This window comes from Protopterus annectens, chromosome 4.part0, assembly GCF_019279795.1.
Source record: "Protopterus annectens isolate FY-2018-M chromosome 4.part0, PAN1.0, whole genome shotgun sequence".
NCBI lineage: Eukaryota > Metazoa > Chordata > Ceratodontiformes > Protopteridae > Protopterus > Protopterus annectens.
Window position 1 is genome coordinate 707,935,842 of NC_056733.1, and position 23,132 is coordinate 707,958,973.

General features: G+C 42.1%; 1 protein-coding gene across 1 annotated transcript in view; it reads right to left on the reverse strand.

Moving 5' to 3' along the window:
* Window positions 1-23,132, reverse strand: part of LOC122800283 (SWI/SNF-related matrix-associated actin-dependent regulator of chromatin subfamily B member 1-like) — a 253,691-nt gene that overhangs the window by 173,635 nt on the left and 56,924 nt on the right. The window contains exon 3 of the mRNA XM_044069771.1: window positions 3,863-3,992. Within this exon, the coding sequence (XP_043925706.1) occupies window positions 3,863-3,992 (130 nt within the window). The remainder of the gene's footprint in view (window positions 1-3,862; window positions 3,993-23,132) is intronic.

Here is a 23,132-nt window from a genome sequence, read left to right on the forward strand (position 1 = left end):
AAGAAAGAGACCCCCCCCCCAAAACACACAAGAACCACCAAAAACGTAGGTCTCCTCAGAGCCCAAATAAGAAAACTGGAGAGAAAACCTTGCATTTGTCTTCTCTCTCCCTGCCCATATTCAAAATCTTGAATCTCTTCAGGAAAAGTGGCACCCCTATCTCACCACAAATTACTTTATAAGAAGGGTCAATAGCAAGAATTCGACACAAAACCAGATGCAGTAAACTGCTCATGTAAGGAAATTTCAGAAGTAGATACAGGTTTTCTAAATTTTTTTTCCACAAGAAAAGTGGAGCCAGCAGTGTTATTAATGCCAGCAACAGCAGCTTCCCGGGGATGGGCAAAACATTCTGACCAAACAGGGAGTCTCCCCCGTTCCTTCTCCCAGGAACAACAAGTGTGGTTCCCCCTTGCCCACTGAAAGGTCTGCAAACAGCTACAGAGGACATGGCTAAGCCCCAGTCCATAGTAGTTATAGGTGCTGCACCGCAGGGATTCAGGGTTAAAGATGAGTGGTCTGAGGAACAAGCTATGGCCACAGCAGAGTCACCCACCTGCAGCTGAGACAAACTGCTAGACTGCAGTGATAGCAAAGGCCATTTGTTTAACTTTCTCTTTCTGTGGCCGGAAGGACGACAAACTGTAGGGCTGACAGTTTTGTTCCATGGTTGAGATGAAAATGATGCCTCTTTCCCAGGGAAAACAAGCTGCAAAAAGCCAGTAAAAATTTAAAGTTGTTTTTTTCAAACAAGCAGTAAAAACAACTTTAAAAATATTCTGTCAGCCCCAAAAAGTTAAAAACACCTACTCCACAGGAAAAATAGTTTTCAATTAAACAAACTTAACTGATGGGAAAAAAGTTCACCCAGGTTTTTTAAAAGTACAGTTAAGCTTCATGACAGTCCATAAAAACAAACTCCTAGGTTAGAAATAAACTTTCATAAACAGGAAATTATCTTTCTCCAGATAAATTATCTGCTCAGCAAAGGAACAGCACAAATGACAGTCGATCCTCGAAAGCCAACAGGAGCAGTGTTCTCTTCAATGGCAGGAATATTCTGAAAGGCTTGGCACTCAAACCCATCTTTTAAGTCAGCTCAGCTCAAAATGACAGTTTTGGCATGCTGAAGGTGTCCTGAAGCTTTGAAAGGTGTCCAGCTGTTATAGCCTACACAGGATATTACCCACGTAGCTAAGGCTACTGTAGTAGTTAGATACCACACTAACAATAGCAATGGGGATCCATTACAGGCAAGGGTAGCAGGTTCCCCCTCTGCCAAATACTCCACAGGATTAGCATACACATATATATTTTTCTTTTTCCCCAGACAAGCCTCCTAGCCACTTATTCCTTTATGCAAGTTCCATTTAACCATCCCTAGGGTGACAAACTAAGCATAGCACTAACACTAGGCCATAACATTTTTTACATTTTTTGCCCAGACACCAAACCTCTGGTAACTAATTTCTATGTCTGCAAGTGCAAGGGGCCTGCTATGCCTTACGCTGAGCATTTGCATTTCTACAAGTAAGCAACAAATGCTATCAAATGGAAGTGGTTTGATAAAGCCAAACACACACCCCAGATGCAAGCAAGAGAGACCCCAAAGGTAAGTACTGACCTCTCAACATTAGTAAAGGAGAGACTGCTTTGGCCACTCACTCAAACCTTCCCTTGTCAGTTCCTATAGCACCACTCCGGTCAATCAAGCACCATTTGTGGCACAATAAGGAATGTGCCACTTGCCTTTCAATGAGACAGAAGAACGCACGGAATTATGGGAGGCTGTGTTGGCAGTGTGTGACAGTTCCTACAGGTTCCTGATCCTAAGATCCCTCACTATCCCTCACTATGAAGGAGCTGTTAAATACCAAGTTGCAGGGTAGACAGCAGTGAGGCTCTGTCAATGCCTATGAAAAAAGCTAGCTTTGCCACGTGTTTTGGTATAGTCATGCTTCACCAATGATAAACCTACTGATTTTGTCAGATGAAATTACACTTTTTGGGTAACAGTAACATAATATACAACTTCTGATGAGCAGAGCATACTGTAGGCTGCAGCAAGTACATTTGGCTAGAGTGAATCTAATTTCAAAGATTAACACACTTGACATCCTTCAAATCTGGCTGGGATTTTATTCAGACTTCTATATCACCAGCACAGCAGAGGATTCACAGTGCTTCCACTCTCCTAAATATCTGAACTGAGTACCGATTTCTACAGAGCTTAATCAGAAAGCAGATGGCATAACTTAAGAAAACCATTTTTGAGCCTCTGACAATTTATTCCTAAATACCACAAACTGTCTTTTGAAATAGGTCAAACGGAGTGTGAATTTTTTGGAAATCATGAGATGCAGGTCAACCTGAACGACTGACTTGGAGACCATATGATGAACATTTTTTTTCATTACAGAATTTGAACTGAATAACTAATAAATGGCTTGCGTACGCAAGAATTCTGGAGATGTCAGGGAGGAGATAGAAAAACTACAAAAGAAAACAACTGCAAACAGAAGATACGGTTACATAACATTACCACCTTTGTAAAAGGACATGAATGGGAAAGTGAAATGTCTAGACCCTAAAAGAACACTTGTGCAAAAAGCCCCCCCACACGCCCCACTTAACGTTTTAAACCCAGTCTATAATGGACGAGTTCTGTAAAAGTTTGTGGTAGGAAACATCATCAAAGACCTGAGCAAGGTTAGTAAAATCACATCTAAGTGTTCCCAAGACTATACTATAAATTATGACAGACTAGCAAGTTCAGTGCTGTGTTTTCTCTATAACATTTCCAAAAACAAAAAACTGTCCATAGACAAGTCCATAAACTTCAAAGAATTTTAAAACACAATGATACAGCTCTTTCCAATTCCAATACCTTAGGGAAAGAAAACATCAGCAAAACAAGTCTGCAAAGCAATCTGTAAAAAGATACCAATCTGGAAGAGGGACTACGGTCGATACCTTTAAGTTTTCCTGACATTAAGGAGGTACATAGACTATATAAACAGCCAATCAATGTACTGTTGGTTTCAATAAATCCAATAAACAGCCCATCTGAGTAAGCTCTAGCATAATGATGGAGGGACTTGAGAGGCATACTCAAGTTAGTGAGACAGTATGAAGGACACCAAATATTTAGGAGAAAAGGATGAATGTCGACAACCCTCAGCTTAACAGACTAGGAATTAGTACCACAGAACCTTAAAATGCCTAGCTTGCCCACTGTTGCTTTCTGTGAACTTAACTCCCTCCCTAATGACACTGTTGCACAAGAAGGCACACAGCATATCACTGGTAGCTCTGGGAAATAGTAATGATAGTCATGTATACAGCAATACTGCCTGTCCTACATAATTACTTTGGTAAGGATAGTCATATGTACATAGCAATACTGCCTATCTTACCCAATTACTCAGTCCGCATTTTAAGTTTGAGTCATTCTTCCAACAATATACAGGTCATCACTAGCCTCGCTATTATAGTTTCTGGTAGTAAATCAAAAATAAAAATCTGCTTTATAACAAATACTAAACCCTGAAATATTTGGCTCTGTTCTTGCAATGATCCCTACCCCCACTCAATGTTAAAGCAAATGAAGTGTCCACTGCTACACCCTTAATGTAAAGTGATGTATCTACCTTTCAAAGTGTAACAGTGCATAGATACAAGAGTATCACACTAGCACCAAGACTTGCTTCAAGGACCTTAGCACTATACCAATCACCAAGACATGCATCAGCAACCTCAGCACTACCACAGACTGTTGTACGTATTACAACTGGGGTGCACAAATGTTTTTAATATTTTAGACGTATGGGGCCCTTGCAATCACCATCTTAAACTTTCATACCTGAGGTAGGTGGGAGGTTCTGTGCTGATGGACACTGCCTTGTACTTTTCGTCATTGCCTTCCAAAATCTCTTCAACTTCAGAAGCTTTAAGGAGAGTCACACTTGTAGCTAATGTAGTGTAACCGTGATCTAGAGGGAAGGAAAAAAAGTGGTAGGTAGTTAAGCTTGGTTTCAGCACAAACCTAGCAATGTTACAACCCAATGAAAAACCTCCTCTTCAATGCTCTGCCCCTCCAATAAACGTATGCGTCCAAATTCACCTCACCAGAAAACATCAAATCAAGCACCAATCTATACACAATTACCAGAATTTTTAGATTTTCAGGATACTAAGCAACTCCATGCTGTGAAATCAGTTACCCCAAGGGCTTCACACACTCCCCCATGCAGTCACATTTCTGCAAGTTCTGTAAAACCAATGCACCTTTCTTGCATCATCACTACAATGAATGGGCATACAGTCCCACCAATTTAATATGTTTCACTAGCTGGACCAGTGCTGCCAATACATGATGGTGGTCATAAAAACCCACAACATTGGCATCAAATTATAAAAAGGGGAGAGTGGCTGAGTATAGTGCAAAGACACCTCTGTGCCTCAGGCAACTGCCAACACCGGTCATGCTCAAATAAGCCTTAAGCTGTACAGCTGGTAATCAGAGTTACAATCACTGGCACAGAGGAGAACTCTGCTGATACAATCTGGGCTGAAGCATTTAGCTCATACATCCACAGTTTTGGATACCAATTCACATTTGTCCAAGATGAATGTTAATACCAACAGTAGTGGACAAACAGAAGGTAGTAATGGCAGTGTGTCGGACAGCCACTTTACCATTCAAGAGTATTTCACGCCTCCCATGTGACATTTCCATACTATAAGTATGCAATCAGTTTGAGTGTTTCTGCTGATGCTGGTCAAGGTTTACTGATCTTTCTAAACCGATAAAAAGAAAGTCAACCAAAGTGTCTAGAAGAATGTTTTTATTTTTAAGCGCAATTATTAAACTGTTACATTTTGTATATAAAATACTTCAGCAATTACACAACACCAGCTTTCAAAACCAAGGAATTTAACAAAGATAAACATATTTACTAAGAAAACAAAAGTAAACTTATTTAAACAACAGATCTCAAGTTCAAAAGTGCTCTTCAGGGTGGGAATTATAGGGAAGTAAGATGTCCAGGGGCGTTTTGAGGCCAGCATCCCGGGTCTTCCCAACAATCTTGGTAGTCCATTATTTTTCTGTAACGCTCACCTTATTTAGGAATAATCATGGTTAACTTTTCGGAGAGGTCACATGTTACATCTTTAAAGTCAATGCCCTCCATCTCTGAGGTAATAACAATGAGATGTTACTGTGATATGTATGGGACATACCTTGATTTTGAATATCCTTCCTAGTGTACTTCTCTTCTACCACTGAGGTGTTCAAAGCACTGCTCAGATTTACTAATCCATGTGAACTTGACTGTAATTATCACATGGCCAAATTAATTTGGGTGCTGTAATAAAGGGGTCTATATTACAAGATCGAAACTTTAGGTAGTCTAATCCCTAAAGCTCGATCCATAAATAGTGAAAGCTGAAAAATGCAAACAGCCACTTCTGTGAATTTTTCGCCAGGGAAAAAATTTGCTTGGCCATTATGTGGAATCTGCCCTTTTCTTCAATGTAAAGTGATCTTGGAGTTGGTATATTTTTAGGGGGTGTGGCAGCAAAGTTCCCCCACTTGATTTGGGTTTAAAACTTTTTTTTTTTAATACGGCCAAGCGAATTCTTTCACTGTGTGGAAGTGGCATTTGCAGTTTTTAGGTTTCGATATTTATAGATCGAACTTTAGGTATCCAGACTACCTAAAGTTTCGATCTTGTAATACAGACCCGTAATAAAAGCACACTAAGCTGCTAAAATTCATAGCATGTTTCTAGTTCTGCATCTGGTAAAGAATTCACTGAACTCTCTGCTAGATAATGTGCCTACCCAAATTCAGAAATAAACCTATACCTGCTCAAAGCTGTTGCATGCAAACCCCATTCTTCCCATGACATCACCTGATAACAAGCACGTATTCCAAATGAAACCTATCCACCTACATCACACACACTACACAAATACTCTTACTACCCCTCCCTCATGTTCATTGTACCTTGCCCCTCCACTTTAATTTTCCTTTGTTTATAATCAACTCAATGGTTAAAAAAAATTATGAATATTTAAAGTGGGGATGTAAATCACTGTTAACCACCTTATAACTGCTGTAAAATATTGAACTGTCTCCTTCTCCATATTTGGATATTATCCATTTTAATGATAATTTTACTTTTCATAAATGGATACTGTTTTTAAATAATTTTTGTAACGCTTGTGGGCTGACTCTTATGTCTAGACCATGTCATATTACAGGGACCCAAATCCCATTCTGGTAGGAGGTCAAAGACGATGAAAGTAGAAGAAAATTAGTAATGACAGTCCCGGTGAGGTCCATTTTGAGGAGAGTCTGATGCTTTAGTAGTGCAAAAAAATAAATAAAATTCAGTTTTAGGCTAGAGTTATTTTTCCTTTAAGGTTACTTAAAAATTCTATGGCATTTTGTTTTATCACATGTGAAAAATGATACTGGTTGGCCAAAATAAGCATACTAGAGAAACATGGCAGACAGAATCAAAGTAAAAACAGCCAAAACAAGAGACCAACACTAAGACCAAATCATAATCACAGAGTACTAGTACCTTTCTCTGCTGTCTTCTGAATGCCATGCTACTTCTAAAATCTTAAATTGCGGTTTACTTCACTTCAAGGTTACAGGGGAACAGGAGTCAATGCCAGCATGCAGTCGACACAAGACAGATACTAATCCAGGTTTACCATCAAAATGTTGATCGCACATTGACAAATGTCCTTACCATTGACAACTTTACTTTGAAATCTGTAATGCTGACTTTTCAGAATGTCGCAAAACACCAGACAGACATTTCTAACCACTCTACACCTAAAAACGAGTGCTTACATGGGTCAAAAGGGGTATGAGATTTTGCATTCTTTGGAATATCGGTGTTTGACATTTTCAACAGTTGCAGTTCGGTGTTCGCGTTAGTGGTGTCGATAACATGTGACTGACATTTTGATGGTAAACCACTAATCCCAGATGGGGCATCAGCCCAATACAGGTTAAAACACAATCACGAATGCCACACACAGCTACAATAATAATACAGTAATTTAGTGGATGTGTCATTAGGCTATGGAAAGAAGCTAGCATCTGACAAACCACAGAAAGGGAACTTGAGAAGACTGCACTAAAAGCACCCTGCTGAGAAATGAACAGAAGAACTAGGTTGTAAGGTAGGAAAGCTACTTATCATACTCCCTTCTAAAGCACACAAACTGTACATGTCTGAAATCAAGTGTCAATGCTCCAACCATATTCTCTTCCCCACCAATCATACCTCTCACCCTGGAATCATGAAAAATCTGGACAATGGCCCATTAAAAACAGGTACAACTGGCCAAAATCTGTACGCTGATCAACAAAATTTGCATACAGAAGTATGCAACCATGCTCACTCCTGTGGAATTATGGGATACCAACTTTTTATCAAACTTTACAAAATATGATCATGAAACACAAAACAAGCAGAATAGTGTTTTATTTATAGTATTTGAACTTGTATCAAACTTTGAACTTGTGCAAACTGCAAAACTATAAAATTAACTGCTTCAGCCTTCGACAGTCAGAAAATAAATGAGCTGGATTTAAACAGAGGAAATCACCACATAGTACGGACCGAGCGCTTTCTGGCAAATGCAATCAGTTCTTTCAAAGCAGACAAGTGTAGCAATTAATTGAATTCAAATAACTACAACACCTTAGAATATATGGATTTACCCAACACTAGGAACATATTCAATAAAATTTCTACGAAGATCTTCATTATGAAAAAATACTTTCTATGGAAAATATTTAAGCAATCTATTGCAGAATTATCCATACTAAACATTACCTTACAGTTAAGGCTCCTGAACTAACATTGCTTTTAGCTGTTTTTTTAAAAATACCATTCTCACATTGGCTAATTTTCTGAGATACATTTCTACAAGATTCATGGTCAATTTTTGAAAGTGTTTTTCATTAGTGGTAAAAACTAAAGGGAGGTCTCGGTAGTTTACTTGCCCTGTTGTTCCTAAATGAATATGAGGTAAATTTATATATAAACTTACCTTTGTAAAGGTGCACAACTCTCATGAAGAAATGATGTACTCACCATAACATTCCATCTGTGTTGTCGATCTTCATTCATTCTTGACAGATGGGAATCTGTTCCAATCCTCGGAACTGGTGCCGCTGTTGTACAGCTCACATCAGCTAAAAATTCTCGAGCCAAGTCTTTACCCACAATGCCCCTGTGTTCATTATCTTGGATAGAGTTTGCAAAACTGCAACAAGATGATGTAAGTAATAGTAATAGTAATAGTAATAATAGAGGAAGCCATGTCCAAGGTAAAAAACCATAGCATAGGTCCAGGACAAGGGTGCGATCCTCCAGGATATGCAAAAGGAGGGGTTAATTAGGGGGGATGTCAAGAATGAACAAAGATCGACAACACAGATGGAACGTTATAGTGAAAACTTCTTTATCTGATGTTGTCAATCTTTGTTTATTCTTGACAGATGGGACTGAGTCCCCAGCTACCTATACCCTGGGTGGCCTTATGGAAGGCTATTCCTAAGCACCATAGAGCCAAAAGATGCTCTTTCCCTAGAGATCATATCCAATTTGTAATGAGTGACAAAGATATGAGGTGTTGCCCAAGTGGCTGCCACACATTTCATCCAGAGAAGCCTTAGAATGAAAAAACAGCTGAAGTGGCCATCGATCTGGTTGAGTGTGCCCTTACATGAGCAGGTAATTTACGATTATGATCATAAATAATGAAGGTGACGCAATCTCTTGCCCATTTCAACAGGGTCACATTGGAGACTGGTTTGCCAATTCTTGGTCCTGAAAAGGAAACAAAAAACAGTTGGTCTGAAGATCTATCATCCTTAGTCCTGTCCAGATGAAATCTCTGCTGTCTGTAAATATCTAGCATATGTAGACAATATTCAACCTTGTTAGATAAATTTGGAAAGAAAACTAGTAAATGAATGGACTGATTGACATTTGATTTAGAGACTGCCTTAGGAAGAAAGGAAGGATTAGTTCTCAAGGACACTTTATCCTTATGGAAGATTATATATGGCAGTTTTGCACAAAGTGCCTGTATTTCTGAAACTCTTCTGGTGGAGGTAATTGCAACTAGAAAAAGGGTTTTCCAGGACAGGAATTTGAGTTGGCAAGTGGCTGCTGGCTCACAGAGAGGCAATACCAAATGAAAGTAAGATCCCACAGTGGTAAATTGATCCTTGAATGGGGGCTTTACACGGAGGAGTCCTTTAAGAAAAACTTTACATAAGCGATGGGAGATTAGGGAATGGTCATCATAACTACTGTGAAAATTAGAGATAGCTGCTAGAGTGACGGACGGTAGAGGCAGCAACTCCTTGATTAAAAAGATCTGCCAAAAATCTAAGATTTGTTTCAACAGGAGCTGAAAAGGAATCTAGACTGTTCTCAGAAGTCTAGAGAGAGAATCTTTTTTATTTGCTGTCACAATTTGCTGGTGGATGGGCTGTGAGAAGCCAGAAGAATTTTTCGAACAGGGGAAAAAATACTAGATTGCCCGGTGACTACTAGAATTGGAGAAACCAAACCGTGAGCTTGAGGGATTGAAGGTTTGGGTTTAACAGCCTTTGGGGGTGTGAGAGAGATCCAGAACTGGGTCCAGAACTCAAGGTCGCTGAACCAAGTGAGGCCATAGGAAGGGGAACTAAACTTGCCTGGGCCAGTACGGAGCAATGAGGATTACTATGGATCGCAACCTTTTGACTTTCTTCAGAAAAAGGCGAATGAGGGGAATTGGGGGGGGGGGGATACATAAAGGAGACCCGGGAGCCAATCTAGAAGGAGAGCATCTCTTGGGGACTGTCCCTGTGGAGGGAGTAGGGCAAAGTATGTGCTGCATCTGTTGTTTATTGAGGAGGCAAATAGGTCGCAGCAAGGTTCACCCCATCGGTGAATTATCCGTTTTTCCACTTCAGGCTTCAAAGACCACTTGTGAGGTAGTAATTTGTCTGCTCAACTTGTCTGCTATCATGGTGGAACTCCCCGGGATGTGCGCTGCCACAAGAAAGTGGTTGGAAGATGTCACCCATTGCCAAACTCTTGAGAACTTCCCAGAAGAGAGGGTAGGATTTGGTTCCCCCTTGCTTGTTAATGTACCAGACTACAGATATGTTGTCCGAATAGATTGCAACCATTTCTGGAGGAAAAACATTCTGAAAGGCTTGCAATGCTAAGAGCACTACTCATCTCCAGGCCGCTGATGTGCAAGTAGGCCTCTTGGGGAGACCAAGTACCTTGGGACAGTCTTTCCCAGAAAATGTCCCCCCCCCAATCTGGGAGCCATCCGTGGTCACTATGGCCTTTGGTTTGGGGGGGGTAACAAAGGTTCGTCCCATCAGGATCTCTTATGACTCCATCCACCAAGACAGCTCTTTCTTGCAAATTTCTGTTCTCAAAACTGGGTGACTTAATGGACGAGTAAGAATGTACCATTGTGAGGCAATAATCCATTGAAGTATTCTAATATGAAACCGTGCCATGGGAACCAACGCGACAGCTGCTGCCATGGGACCCAGACTTTGCAGAATAAGGAGGGCAGGTACTTTTTACCTTCTAAAGCATGTGAAGTGGTAGAGATGCTATGCAGGAGACCATATTGAGTCATGCCCAGATGTACTCCAGTCTTGGAGCAGGGGACAGCTGAAATTTTTCATAGTTTACTGTTATGCAGAGCTGTCTGTACAGATGTGTAACAAAGCCAAAGTTTTGAATCAGCAGATGCCTGTTGGGGGTGGTGAGGAGCCAGTCTAGATAAGAAAACACCTGGAATCCATGTAATCTCACATGGGTCATGATGGTCGCCATACATCTGGTGAATACCCTGGGGGCTGTGGTGAGACCAAATGGTAGTGCTGAACTGGTAATGACTGGCTCCCTGCCGAAACCTCCTTGAGCGCTTGTCTATTTTTGTGTGATAATGTGCATCCTGAAGGTCTGGAGAGCATATCCAATAATCTCTCTCTACAAAAGGGAGGACAGACTGAACTGTGACCATCCGGAATTTTGTCTGCTGGACACATTTGTTTAAAAGACTAAGGTCTAGTATTGGCCTCCAGCTCCCGTCTTTTTTTTGGCACTAAAAAGAATCCCGAGTAGAATCTGGCCTTTAGCTGGTCTGGTGGGACCTTCTTGGATGACTTTTTGAAGTAGTCTGTATCTCTTGGTCAGCCTGATCCCTTTGATGGGGTGGAACACCCGGGATTTTCCTTTGAGAGCGGGGAATTATATTAAAGGGGATACTGCAGCCTTTGGCAATGATCTTCTGCACCCATGAATTGATTATTTGACACCAAGCTGATAGGTGCATAATGTCTTCCCCCAACTGCTTCCAGAGGTAAGCAATTGGGTCTACTTTCAGGAGTGCTGGTAGGCTGTCCAGGAATCTCTGGACCCCTGGCTTTGCAGGCCACCTCTGCCTTGGGGTCGGTGTCTCCCATATGAGCTCTCCCGTTCTGCCTCTAGCGGAATCGCTACCATATGCGTCATGGAAAGGTCCCAGAGACACTTTGAACCACATTTTCTCACTCCTGCGATTCTTGGAGAAGGATCGTTGTGCAGTAGAAAAATATATGCCCACAGCAGACAGGATCTTACCATCCTTTTCACATCTGGCGAGTGTGCCCTTAACTTTAGGGTCAAAAGGGAAGAACCGTCAAATGAAGCATTGATAAACAAAGATATGAAGGGCTCTGCGAAGTCACACAAGCGCATCCAGGCATGTCGCCTAATGGCAACAATGGAACTCGCTGCCCTGGTCGTCCCTTCGACTGCATGGGCAATGAGTTGCATGAACAAGTTCAAAACAGACTCCAGGGTGGCTAGCTGCGAGGCAACCTTATCTTGTACCTCACTGGACACAGTCCCAGCTAGAGTTTCTGATAACTCCATCAGGTCGCTCTGGAGTCTTGGAAAATGTGCCATAAAATTCAAGGACCTAAAAGCGAAGGTCGATTTAAGTGTAGATCCTGAAGCGTAGACCCGCTTTCCAAACCTGTCCAACATCCTAGACTCCTTGTTAGGAAGGTGAACAAGGACTCTCATTGGCCAGTTCCTTTTTAGTAGCTGCTGACACCACCATGGCATCTACTGAAACCCTTTGCCCAATAGTGGTGGCCTTCCGGTGGGAATAATTTTTGTTCGGTTTCCAGGGGATAGGCTCTATGGCATCAAGAGCCTTCCAAGCCCGCTGCATGATTAGTTTTACCAGGTTGTCAGCAGGTGGGGATACCCAGAAGGTAGATGGGCTGAGCACTGAAGGCTTGCAAGTACATGGCTTCCTTTGAAGATGGGTCTTGGGACTTCCAGTTACCCCTCTGTTTCAAAATCTCTAGGATGTCTCCAAAGGAGACATTGTCAGGGGGGGTGACCATGGAGAACCCTTCCCTTCATCAAAATCAGGGTCTTCCATGATGGATTCTTCATTGGAATCTAGATGCTTCCTCTTGCAAGTTCTTTTTTGGGGTGGCTCCTCAGAAAGAACCTCTGGAGGACTCCAAAGAAGAAGGACCCTGTACCTGGGTAACTTGAAGCTTTGCTGCTCACTGTACTGTTGTAGAAACAGGCTTCAACTCTTGACCAGAGAAAATGGAAACATGGCACTCAGATGCAGGTGGGACCAGTTGGGAACCTGTACAGGCCAAGGCACTCTCCATAACCCGAAAGGCAGCACCTCTTGAAGAGGAGTAGGAGCCTGGAACAGAGGTCACACTCCACTCCATGGAGCCACCCTCCAAGGTTGGAGCCGGGAATGGACCTGCAACCGCCGAGGTTTCTGGAACCAAGATCAGCACCATACCCAAATTGGGCACTGACCCGGGAACCATGGAACCGGCAAAGGGGTCTCGACTCCAAGACTCACTCGGCTGCAAGACGGGAAACGAAGAGGTCAGAGCAACTTCCTGCACAGAGGTGGATGCACCTAATGGCACCGAGACAGCTGGTACCAGGGAATCAAAATGCTGGGCTCTGAAACTGTGGTTATAGTCAGAGGAGGAAAATTAGGAGTCCCAGGAGTAAAGATCCCCGATCCAGATGGAAAAGGGAGTTGAGAAGGGGCAGGGACACCTCTGGCAGGTAACGGCTGATCTAAATCTAACGACATACAGTTCTGAGACTCCTGGACGACTATACCAAGACAGCTGAAGGAGACTCTGGACGTTCTAAAAACGGACTCCGTACTTGCCCTACACATGGATCTATCGTAGGAGAATACCTTGTCCTGGGCACTTCTAGTGTAGGTTTCAGCACTGAGAGGGTATATTGAAACTGCATTGGTGCCAATGTAGCAGGTTGCACTAAAATAGGTAAAGTCGGTGCTGAGCCAGTAACCATAGATGTCGGCACCAACAAGGCAGTTGATGACACCATAGAGGTTGATGGTGCCAAGGAGTTAAGTCTAATCTAGGAGCCTCGTTCGTTGGTTACGAAGAATGCGGAACAGAAGATTTCCATTTGGGTGAATCTGGAACCGAGGGTGAAGTTGGTAAAGACAGGCTTTTCTTTTCTGAAAGATCCTTTATGTCTGCCTTGGACAAGGCTTCACTGAAAGGGGACTTGAGACCTTTGAGCAAAGGCTTGTTCAGATGCTCTGCCAAGGTTCTGTGGCTGAACCCCTTACAAATCTCACAGTCCAGTTTTAAATGAGGTGCCCCCTAAGCAGTATACACAAGAAGGATGCCCATCAGAATTGGGCATCTTCCTATCACAGTCTTTACAACGTTTGAAACCCGATGTACCCTTAGGGGGTTGTCAGAAGATTTTTCAGTCATGGTTGGTTTGTCAGACATATCCAAAAATGAAGGATGAAAATAAAAATATGCCCAAAAAGCAAAAACACACTCATACACCCCCATGAACACAAGAGGAAAGAGAAGGGGAAATCTACCAATGATGGTAGATAAGATTACCCAAGGTAGAAAGGGGCTAGTACCAATGATGGTACACAGAAAAACCCGAAAGGTTAGAAAAAGGGTGGGCAGTGAAGGAAAACATAGTAATATATAGGTACGATAGAAGAAAAATGATAGAACAGGAAGGAGTTTAAGGTAAAAGATTAACTTTCAAGAAAAAACAGTTCCTTAACTCACTAGCTGAATCACAGATAATGATATACTCCTCTTTACTACCCCTCTTGTTCGCACCATACCTCCTTAACCTTGTATGAAAACCAGTTTCTCATGGGATTTCAGGTCCCAAAAGGCCATACTATCACCCCAGCTGTAAATCCTTCCACCTTCAACCATACTTACAGTACCAGATCCTATCCAACATCTTGTTCAGTCTATCAACATCTCAACCCCAGGCACATTAGCTCTAGATCTAAACACTACCACAAACTAATAAACAAATTCCTGAAGTTCATCACCAAGTATAGACTCAACCTAATACTTGGTACTGATATTCACCCCTACCCTGGCCCACTCACTTCAGATACACATACCCCCTCTACTTGCAATCTAAGCTACAAACCTACAATTAATAGGCCAACTAACTCTCTCCTAGTCTGTCATCTCAATATTAGAAGCATTAATAACAAGGTACATGAATTGCATGCACTTCTGGATGTCCACTCCCCTGAGATTCTCTGTATCTGAAACCTGGTTAAAACCTAACACTAAAGACAATGAAGTGTTACCACCTGGGTACAACATACACAGGCTGGATCGTGCTTTGAGGAAGGGGGGTGGGGTAGCTGTACTCTATAAATCTGAGTTGAATGTCACCACAGGTGCAATACAACCACCTCAGATTAATAACTCAAGAGATTCTTGCCACCAAATTGCAACTTAATAAAAATAAATGCATTAATATCATCTGTATGTACATCCCCCCATGTAACAATATATCTACATTTGAAGATATCCTGCACTGGCTATCATGTCACTACCCCCAAGAAACCCTACTACTTTGAGACTTTAACATAGACTGGGGCACCTGTTCCTCAGAATCCCCAACCACCCATATTAACCTGCATGCATTTACACAAATTATATCCACCCCTACCAGGATAGGTAAACCCAACCAAAAAGAAAGTATACTTGACTGGGTACTCAAACAGTCACACCCCCAACTGTACACCTCTGGTACCCTCCTTGATGGCCTAAGCAATCACCTTCTCACATATGTAATTAAGCACAAAACCATCAATTCCCAACAACCCTTACTCAGAAAGGTTAGAAACAATAAAAAAAACTTTGACCCTGCCAAATTCCAACAAGAACTAAACTCATATAATTGGTCTATGACCAAACACCTCCCCTTAGAGGAAGCAGTAGCATACTTTAACAAATTCCTTGAGATCCTTGATTTGCATGCACCTGTTCGTTGAAAGAGAACCAAGGCAAAAACTGCGTCATGGCTTTCTAGAGAGTCTAAACTCAAAATTACCCTTAGAAACAAAGCATGGGCTTTATGGCGTTCTTTTAAAGACCCTCAAGATCACATTAAATACAGGCAATCCAGGAACTAAATCAAAAATAAATCAAAATAACCCTCAAAAGTTTTGGGCAGGTTTAAATAATCTACTACATCCTGGACAAACTTCAACCCCAATCCCTGCTGCTACTATTGATAAAACCCCTGAAGATGTTTGATAGTTTTAACCAATTCTTTACCGAGACAATTCAAGCCCTAGCTAGTCAACTACCTCCTAGCTCCCCTGGTCCTGAAAGTAGCACCCCTAAAAACCTACTATGGTCAGCTACCCAGACCACCTTTAATACAATAGAAAACTTGCTTTCTGAACATCGTCTGATCCTAAATCCCAAAAAAACTAAAATGCTGTTATTTTCACCAACACATAGGTCTACCACTTTAACCTTTACCGTAAAATCAAATGATGGCACAATAATCTCCCCTGACCCCTCTACAAAATTATTAGGTGTCATCATAGGCAATAATCTAAAATTTGACCTACATGTTAACCAAACTATCAAAACCATCAATAAAAAACTAGGGTCACTTTACTGAATAAAAGCCTTCCTAACCCCTCCAGCTAAAATTACCATAGCTCGCTCACCTTCTTTCAACCCTTCTGTATGCATCCCTTCTACTCTCGAATTTAAACAAGACTGTCCTTAAACTCTCAATTTGCTACAACCACATTGCCAGGTTTGCCACTGGGCTGCCTTTTAGGACACATCATTGCATCAATCGAAATCAGCTTGGGTGGCTTGAACTATCCAGCCTAATCCAGTATAACCAACTGATTATGGCCTAAAAATCCTCTATAATCCGGACAATACTCCTGCACTTAAAAATATTATCACCCCCTATAACAATCCTAGACCACTTCGATCCTCTAACAAACTACTAATTCAGACTAGCAAAATTAATAACACAGCCGGTGATCCTCTCTTTGCAAACTCTAAGTAGATCCTGGAATTCTCGTCCAGCTGATATTACCTTACTTTCCACCTTAGGTCAATTTAAAACTAGACTCAAACAACATCTGTCACTTCACTGGCTATGTCAATGTATCAAGCCTGGCTAACTCTCTAGAATGTGTAAAAATCTGTTAACCAGTTTACTGTGTAATTTAATTTAATCCTGACTTGCGCTCAGGATTAACTGTAACCTGTGGAACTTGTTTAACTTGCTTACTTATGTAATCTCTGTAAATAGCCTGTTTGTAATATGTAATGCTGGTATTATGTAATGCTGTATCTGCTTACCCTTGGAGCGTTTCTCCCCGGGCCTCCGCTGAAAAAGGACATGCATCCAGTCGGACTATCCCGGTCAACAAATGTAAAATAAAAATAAATAAAATAAAAAAAGAAAAGTAGAAAAATAAAGCAACACTTAGCTGAGAGAAGGTGGACGCATCTTGCTGACAGAGCGGCAAATAACATCCGAGGTAATGAACACAGGGCATGAGCTGTACAATGGCTGAGCTGGTTCCGAGGATCGGAACAGCTTCCCATCTGTCAAGAACAAACAAAGATTGACATCAGATAGAATACTAGAGTTTGCTAGGACCTTCAAAACCCTTTCTCCATGGCAAACTGATCAGTGGCGTAGTTTGTGCCGCCTGGGGCTGAGTTTGCCACCCTTCCGACTCAGAAAATCCTGTCGATTGCCCCCCCCCCCCCATACAAAGCCCTCCCTCCTGCAGACATTCCAATGTCCCATTACTTGGCTATTTCTCCCCATTTACCATAAACACTAATGTGCATACTGCTTTATGCTTTACTTCTACAATGAATATTTGGATTTCATTTAAAACTTTTATTTACATTTTATAGCACAAACACTAATAGACATCTGCTAAACAAAGCAATACACACAGTCTCACAATGAAAATACACAACATTAAAACTTCTCTGCCCTTAAAACTCACAAAGAAAATGCATCTGGCCAGTGGTGGATAAAGATTACGTTTGGGCTGCTTTCAAATCTTAGGCCCCTTCCACACATATTTAGGACCATGCAAACATACATGCGTTCTTTGATGCACCTTTCCAATTGAATTAAATTATATTCGTTGTACAATACAGCACACTTGTTAGAGCGTGTTTTAAATTTATTGTTTTGAACAGTTTTCCAGTAAGCAATGAAACAAAATGTATGAACCAACAGTGACAAAACTGCCCAATTCAGAACATTTCTATCATAAAAGTCTACTCAAACTTTTGTCATTACAATTAATCAGTAAATATGCACAATCTCTGCAGAAGTAAAAGTCACCTAAATAATTCCACACTAAAAAGAGAGCTGTAGAGGTTGGTGCTAGCAAAACTTTTATATTTCTTTATGTAATCTACAAATAAAGTGCCTGTTGCCCTGGAAGAATAAATTGCCTATGTTACATAAAAAAAATGATAAGCTAGTAATTATTGCAAAAGGGAATGGGATGGCAAATTGATAACAGGTTCATAGTTTCTAGGTATCTCTGCCAAAGAGGACATTTTCAGGACTGCAGCATCCTCCCCTAAGTACAACACAGTACAGTATCAGCAATCCATCTACATACTGGTATACTACCTGGTTCATAGGTTGGTACTAGGCTATCGGCCCTAGGGCCTACACAAGCCTAGCCATATCAATTCCCTGGCTATTTCTTCCCACAGTATTTACTTCCCTGGACCCCTGTCTAGCAGGGCAACTGATGTGATCCTGGGGTGCTACTAACACCACAAACAGACTTGGCAGAAGCAGCACTAAACTTCTCTCCCACTGAAGAACTACGCAGCCTAAGAAATTTTTAAAAAACATTGCTTGTATAATCTTAGAAAGTTGCTAGAATAAAATGTTTTGTGTTACCATGCGTTTTCTGAAAGATAGGAAGACAAACTTAAATGGCTATCATTATTTAGTTAGTGAATTCATTTCTCATCGATTTGCCAGAAAACCACAAATTTTAAGAGGAACAGACCAAACGTATGCGCCAAAAACAGTCCAGACATTCTGTGAAACTTTGGACAGTTGAAAATGATGGATTTATCTCCTTGAATCACAAGTGGTGGTATGGGTAGAGAATTTAGGCTCTTGCTTCTTACACTTAAGGTACATGGTTTGAGTCGGAGTAACCCTAACCACCAATTATACCGAACTGGAGCATTTCACACAAAGACACACTAACTGTTAAGAAAAGAAAGTTGAGAAAGACCATACTTTAAATGCAAAGAAAAGAAAGTCTGCACACACACTTCAATGTAGCAGCGAGGAGGACAGGTCCCCAGTGTGAAGACAGATTAGGGTTGCCAGCTTAGCCAGATATGTACTAATTCTATCATTTGTAAATATAAATGTTGAAATACAGGCTTGTTTTATTAAATGAAAGAATATGCTGTGAAATGCTGAACTTCAAAAAATGTAACATTGCCCTCTGCTGTAAAGAAAGCTAAGACAAGCACTTCACGTCTGTCCTTTAAAGTTAGAATTACTTCATATCTGTCCTTTGAAGTTAAAGATTCGGAGTCATTCCATCTGGGCTAGCACATTCTTTCTATTGTTTTAACCAAGAGTTAGATTGCTAGATTTAAACATGCAAATGTATTTTTATTGCTCTGGTTTCTGCCAAGGTGCAAAAGAATGTAAATATGGGAACCCTAAGAAGGGTGAAGAATGATGTAATGTTTATCAGAACTGCAATTTCAATTTAAACAGATGGAACCAGAGGATTATTAAGCATTTTTGTCTTTACTATCCAACTGACAGCACTGTCGCGTTCATATGCAAGTTATCTTAGACTTGTGTTTTCTTTTAGAAATAGCTAGGAACCAGAAAGATTAGTGTTTTTCTGTGATGTCAGAACTGTACTACTGAATTATTTTAAAAGTATTTCTGTGTGATCTCTGAACTCTTGACTAGCACTGTGTAGTAGAAAGTATTGTCTTGAGGTTTTAATTATTTGTTATTAAATATTTTAAACCCTTTTAACTGTGGCTGTTTTGTGTAGAGATAAGCTATAAGAATACATTGCATGTACACAAGGATCCTGTACCAAGTCACTCTAATAAGCCTTGACTGTTTAGTTAACACTACCAATTGGATAACATTGCACAGTAATGATTGGATACCTTTTTAAGGGCTTTTGAGTAGCTGATAAGTATTAGCTAGGTGGTGGCAGTGATTTCTACCATATAGTCTGGGTAAAAGGGGCACAGCTGGAGAACCTGTGCCAGCCTTTCCCAGAAGTGTCTGTGTGGTTGTGTAAACTCAAAGTGTGCGTGTGTCAGCTACTTGGGCAGGGACATGAAGCACTGGTTGGACAGAGGGTGCTGGAGATTTTAGCTTTCCCAGCTGGCTAACATCTGGACCCTATAGCTGTGCCAGTGGGGAGTCTTACTGGGGACCTGGAGAGCACGGGAGCGACCAGCCCTGGACTGACTGATCTGTGTGCTCTTAAGGGAAACTGCACTTTACTGTGTGCATTTGTTATCCTTTCTCTGGTGTTAGTGGAAAGGACGGACGATCCTTGATTGCTGGGCCAGGGCACAGGCGTCACATTTGTGCTGGCAGTGGTTGGGATACTCACATCACATATTAATTAGTTGGCAAATACTAATTGGCTTGTAGTGGTGTGGGTAGAGTGAATCCTGTAGCTTGTGTACAGTGAGCTTTGAAGGTGTTTTTGTACTCTAAAACAGCCACGCAGTGAATACTCAAGAGTTCAGATTACAAGCATTTTATTTCTTTCATTAGCTTAGTTAGTCAGGGTGAGCAGGCAGCATGTCAGCAGAGGAGTATGGAAAGCTGACAAGGAGCCAAGCTTGCGGAGATGTGCCAGGTAGGGGACTGGTGCATGGAAACCTGACTAAGGCAAACCTGACTGCAGCCTTGGTTACAGCTGCATCAGAAAACAGCAACCAGGAGGACAATCAGAGTGGCAGTGGAGATATAATACCCTCAGAGAATGGACAGCTCAACCTTTCTGCAGTGAACTTAATCCAGCTGGAGCTAGAGACTTAAGCTGGAGGCCAGGCGTGTGGAATTAGAAGCAGCTGAGATACTGAGGTGTCTACAGAGTGAGAATGAAAAACTGCTACATCTAGAAGCTGCCCAGAGAATGGACAGCTCAACCTTTCTGCAGTGAACTTAATCCAGCTGGAGCTAGAGACTTAAGCTGGAGGCCAGGCGTGTGGAATTAGAAGCAGCTGAGATACTGAGGCGTCTACAGAGTGAGAATGAAAAACTGCTACATCTAGAAGCTGCGGAAAAAGAGAGGCAGCATGAGGAGATGCTGACTCTTCACCAGAGTCATGGAGGTAATGGGGAAGGGAGTAACTGGACCCCAGAAGCACAAAAGGTCAGTAAATTTCTTCCGCAGTTTACAAAGGGGGATAATTTTGATAGTTACATTCTTATGTTTGAGAGAGTATGTAAACAGTATGAAGCTGACCAAATGCTCTGGGTACGGTTCCTGATCCCCTTACTCCATGGTAAAGCTGTAATCTAAAATGTCTGACGTTGCATGTTTTGATTATACTGCTGTAAAAAATTGCCTATTAGAGTTTTTTAAGCTAACAACTGAAACGTAGATAAAAGTTTCATGAGCATAGATGCAAGGCAGATGAAAGTGTGTGAGAATGCTGCTGAATTGAGCACTTATTTCCATAGGTGGGCGAGTGGATGTCAGGTCACCACTTCTGAAGGGCTAGCAGACCTTTTGGTGAGGGAACAAGCCCTTAGCACTTTGAGGACATGAGGATCTGGTTAGCTGATAGACAATGTGCTACTTCAGATGAGTTGGGGAAGAATGGAGACCTATACCTGGCAAGCAGGGCAGCCCTGCACAGGAAGGGGACCCCCAGTACTGCTCATGGGTCTGAAGGAAACCATGGTGGGCAGCACAGACTGCCACAGCAGAATCTGCCAGTAGCAAGGGAAGCCACTAGTCCAGGTACACGTCAATGGAGCTAGGGTTAAATGTTCTTTATGCCACATGGCTCCACTAATTGCATTCAAGTGTCCACAGAAGCAAGGTGGGGAACAAAAGGTGAGGGAGCCAGTAAGTGGGAAAGACGAAATGTGAATAGTAGGTTGTCTTGAGACAGGAGGGGTACTAAACTACCATCCTGCAGATGTCCAGAGAGAGAAGGATTCGGATGAGGCAGTACCATGTGCTTAATGCAGTTATACACGGTCAGGCTAGGAGACAAGCATGTAGGTGTGGCAGACTGGGGGAGACCCAGACAGACTGCATACTTGCATCCAGGACTGGTGAGGTGGTTACTTCAGGGAGTGAGCTACGCTGTAGCAGTGAGACTGAAGGTGAGCTACAGCTGCTTGTGGGTACTGATGGTCACTTGGAGAGTGACTGCAAAGGTAGAGGTGAGTAGTAGTACGCAGGCTGACAGTGAGGCACCACTGTCAGAGGATTCCAGGCTTCCTGCGGAAGGGGAGCTGGGAAGGTTTAAAAGGAGAGAGTTAAGACAGGCTCAGCTCTCAGACCTTACATTGCAAGGCCTGAGGCAGGTAGCTAGGGAGGCACCTGATTCTCAAGGAAAGGGGGAATCTGTATACTGGGACAAAAGGGTTACTATACAGAGAGTGGACCCCTGAGGGAGGGCTAGAAGATGAGAGAGTGTACAGCAGTTGATAGTGCCTAGAGCCCAATGTCTGGTGCTTCTAGCCATAGCCCATCACATTCCCTTTGCAGGTCATATGGGCATACAACTTACAAAAAAGAGATGCATCATGCAGAACTTCTATTGGCCTGGAATTTCCAGAGATGTAACAGGGTACTGCAGGACCTGTGAGCAGTGCCAAAAAAGTAGGCAAGGCAGGAGACAAGGTGAGAGCTCCTTTGATGCCTTTGCCTGAGACTGAGGAGCCATTTCAGAGAGTAGCTATGGATATTGTGGGTCCTCTGAGTACCCTAAGTTCCACAGGGAAAAAGTATATCGTAGTGGATTATGCTACACGATACCCTGAGGCAGTGGCTTTGTCCTCCATTGAGCCAGAGAAGGTGGCAAATGCTTTGTTAGAGATTTTCAGCAGGGTAAGTTTCCCAAAATAAATACGGACTGACAAGAGGTGCCAATTTCATGTCAGACCTGCTGGCTCGTCTGTGGAAGGCCTGTGGGGTGAAGCACATGAAGACCACCCCCTACCATCCCCAGACTAATGGTCTTGTTGAGAGGTTAAACTCAACAATCAAGTCCATTCTACAGGCATTTGCAGATCAGTTTAAGAGGGAGTGGGACAAATATTTGCCCCATCTGTTTGCTTACAGAGAAGTTCCCTAGGAATCCACAGGTTTTTCACCCTCTGAGTTGCTGTATGGGCACAGGGTGAGAAGACCTCTAGATTTAATGTGAGATGAGCAGGAAGGTGAGTGCGAGTCTCACAAGCAGTCTGTTGTGGCATACGTCCTAAACCTCAGGACAAGGCTCAGGGAACTCATGTGCTTGGCCCAGGAGAACCTGGCAGAAGCCCAACACCAGAAAAAGGTGTGGTATGACAGGAATGCTCGAGCTAAAGAGTATGCTGTGGGGCAGCAGGTAATGGTTCTCATCCCTGTCAGCCACAACAAGCTGCAAGCAGCTTGGGAGGGTCCCTACAAGGTGGTAAGAAAAGTAAGTGATGTTAATGACATGG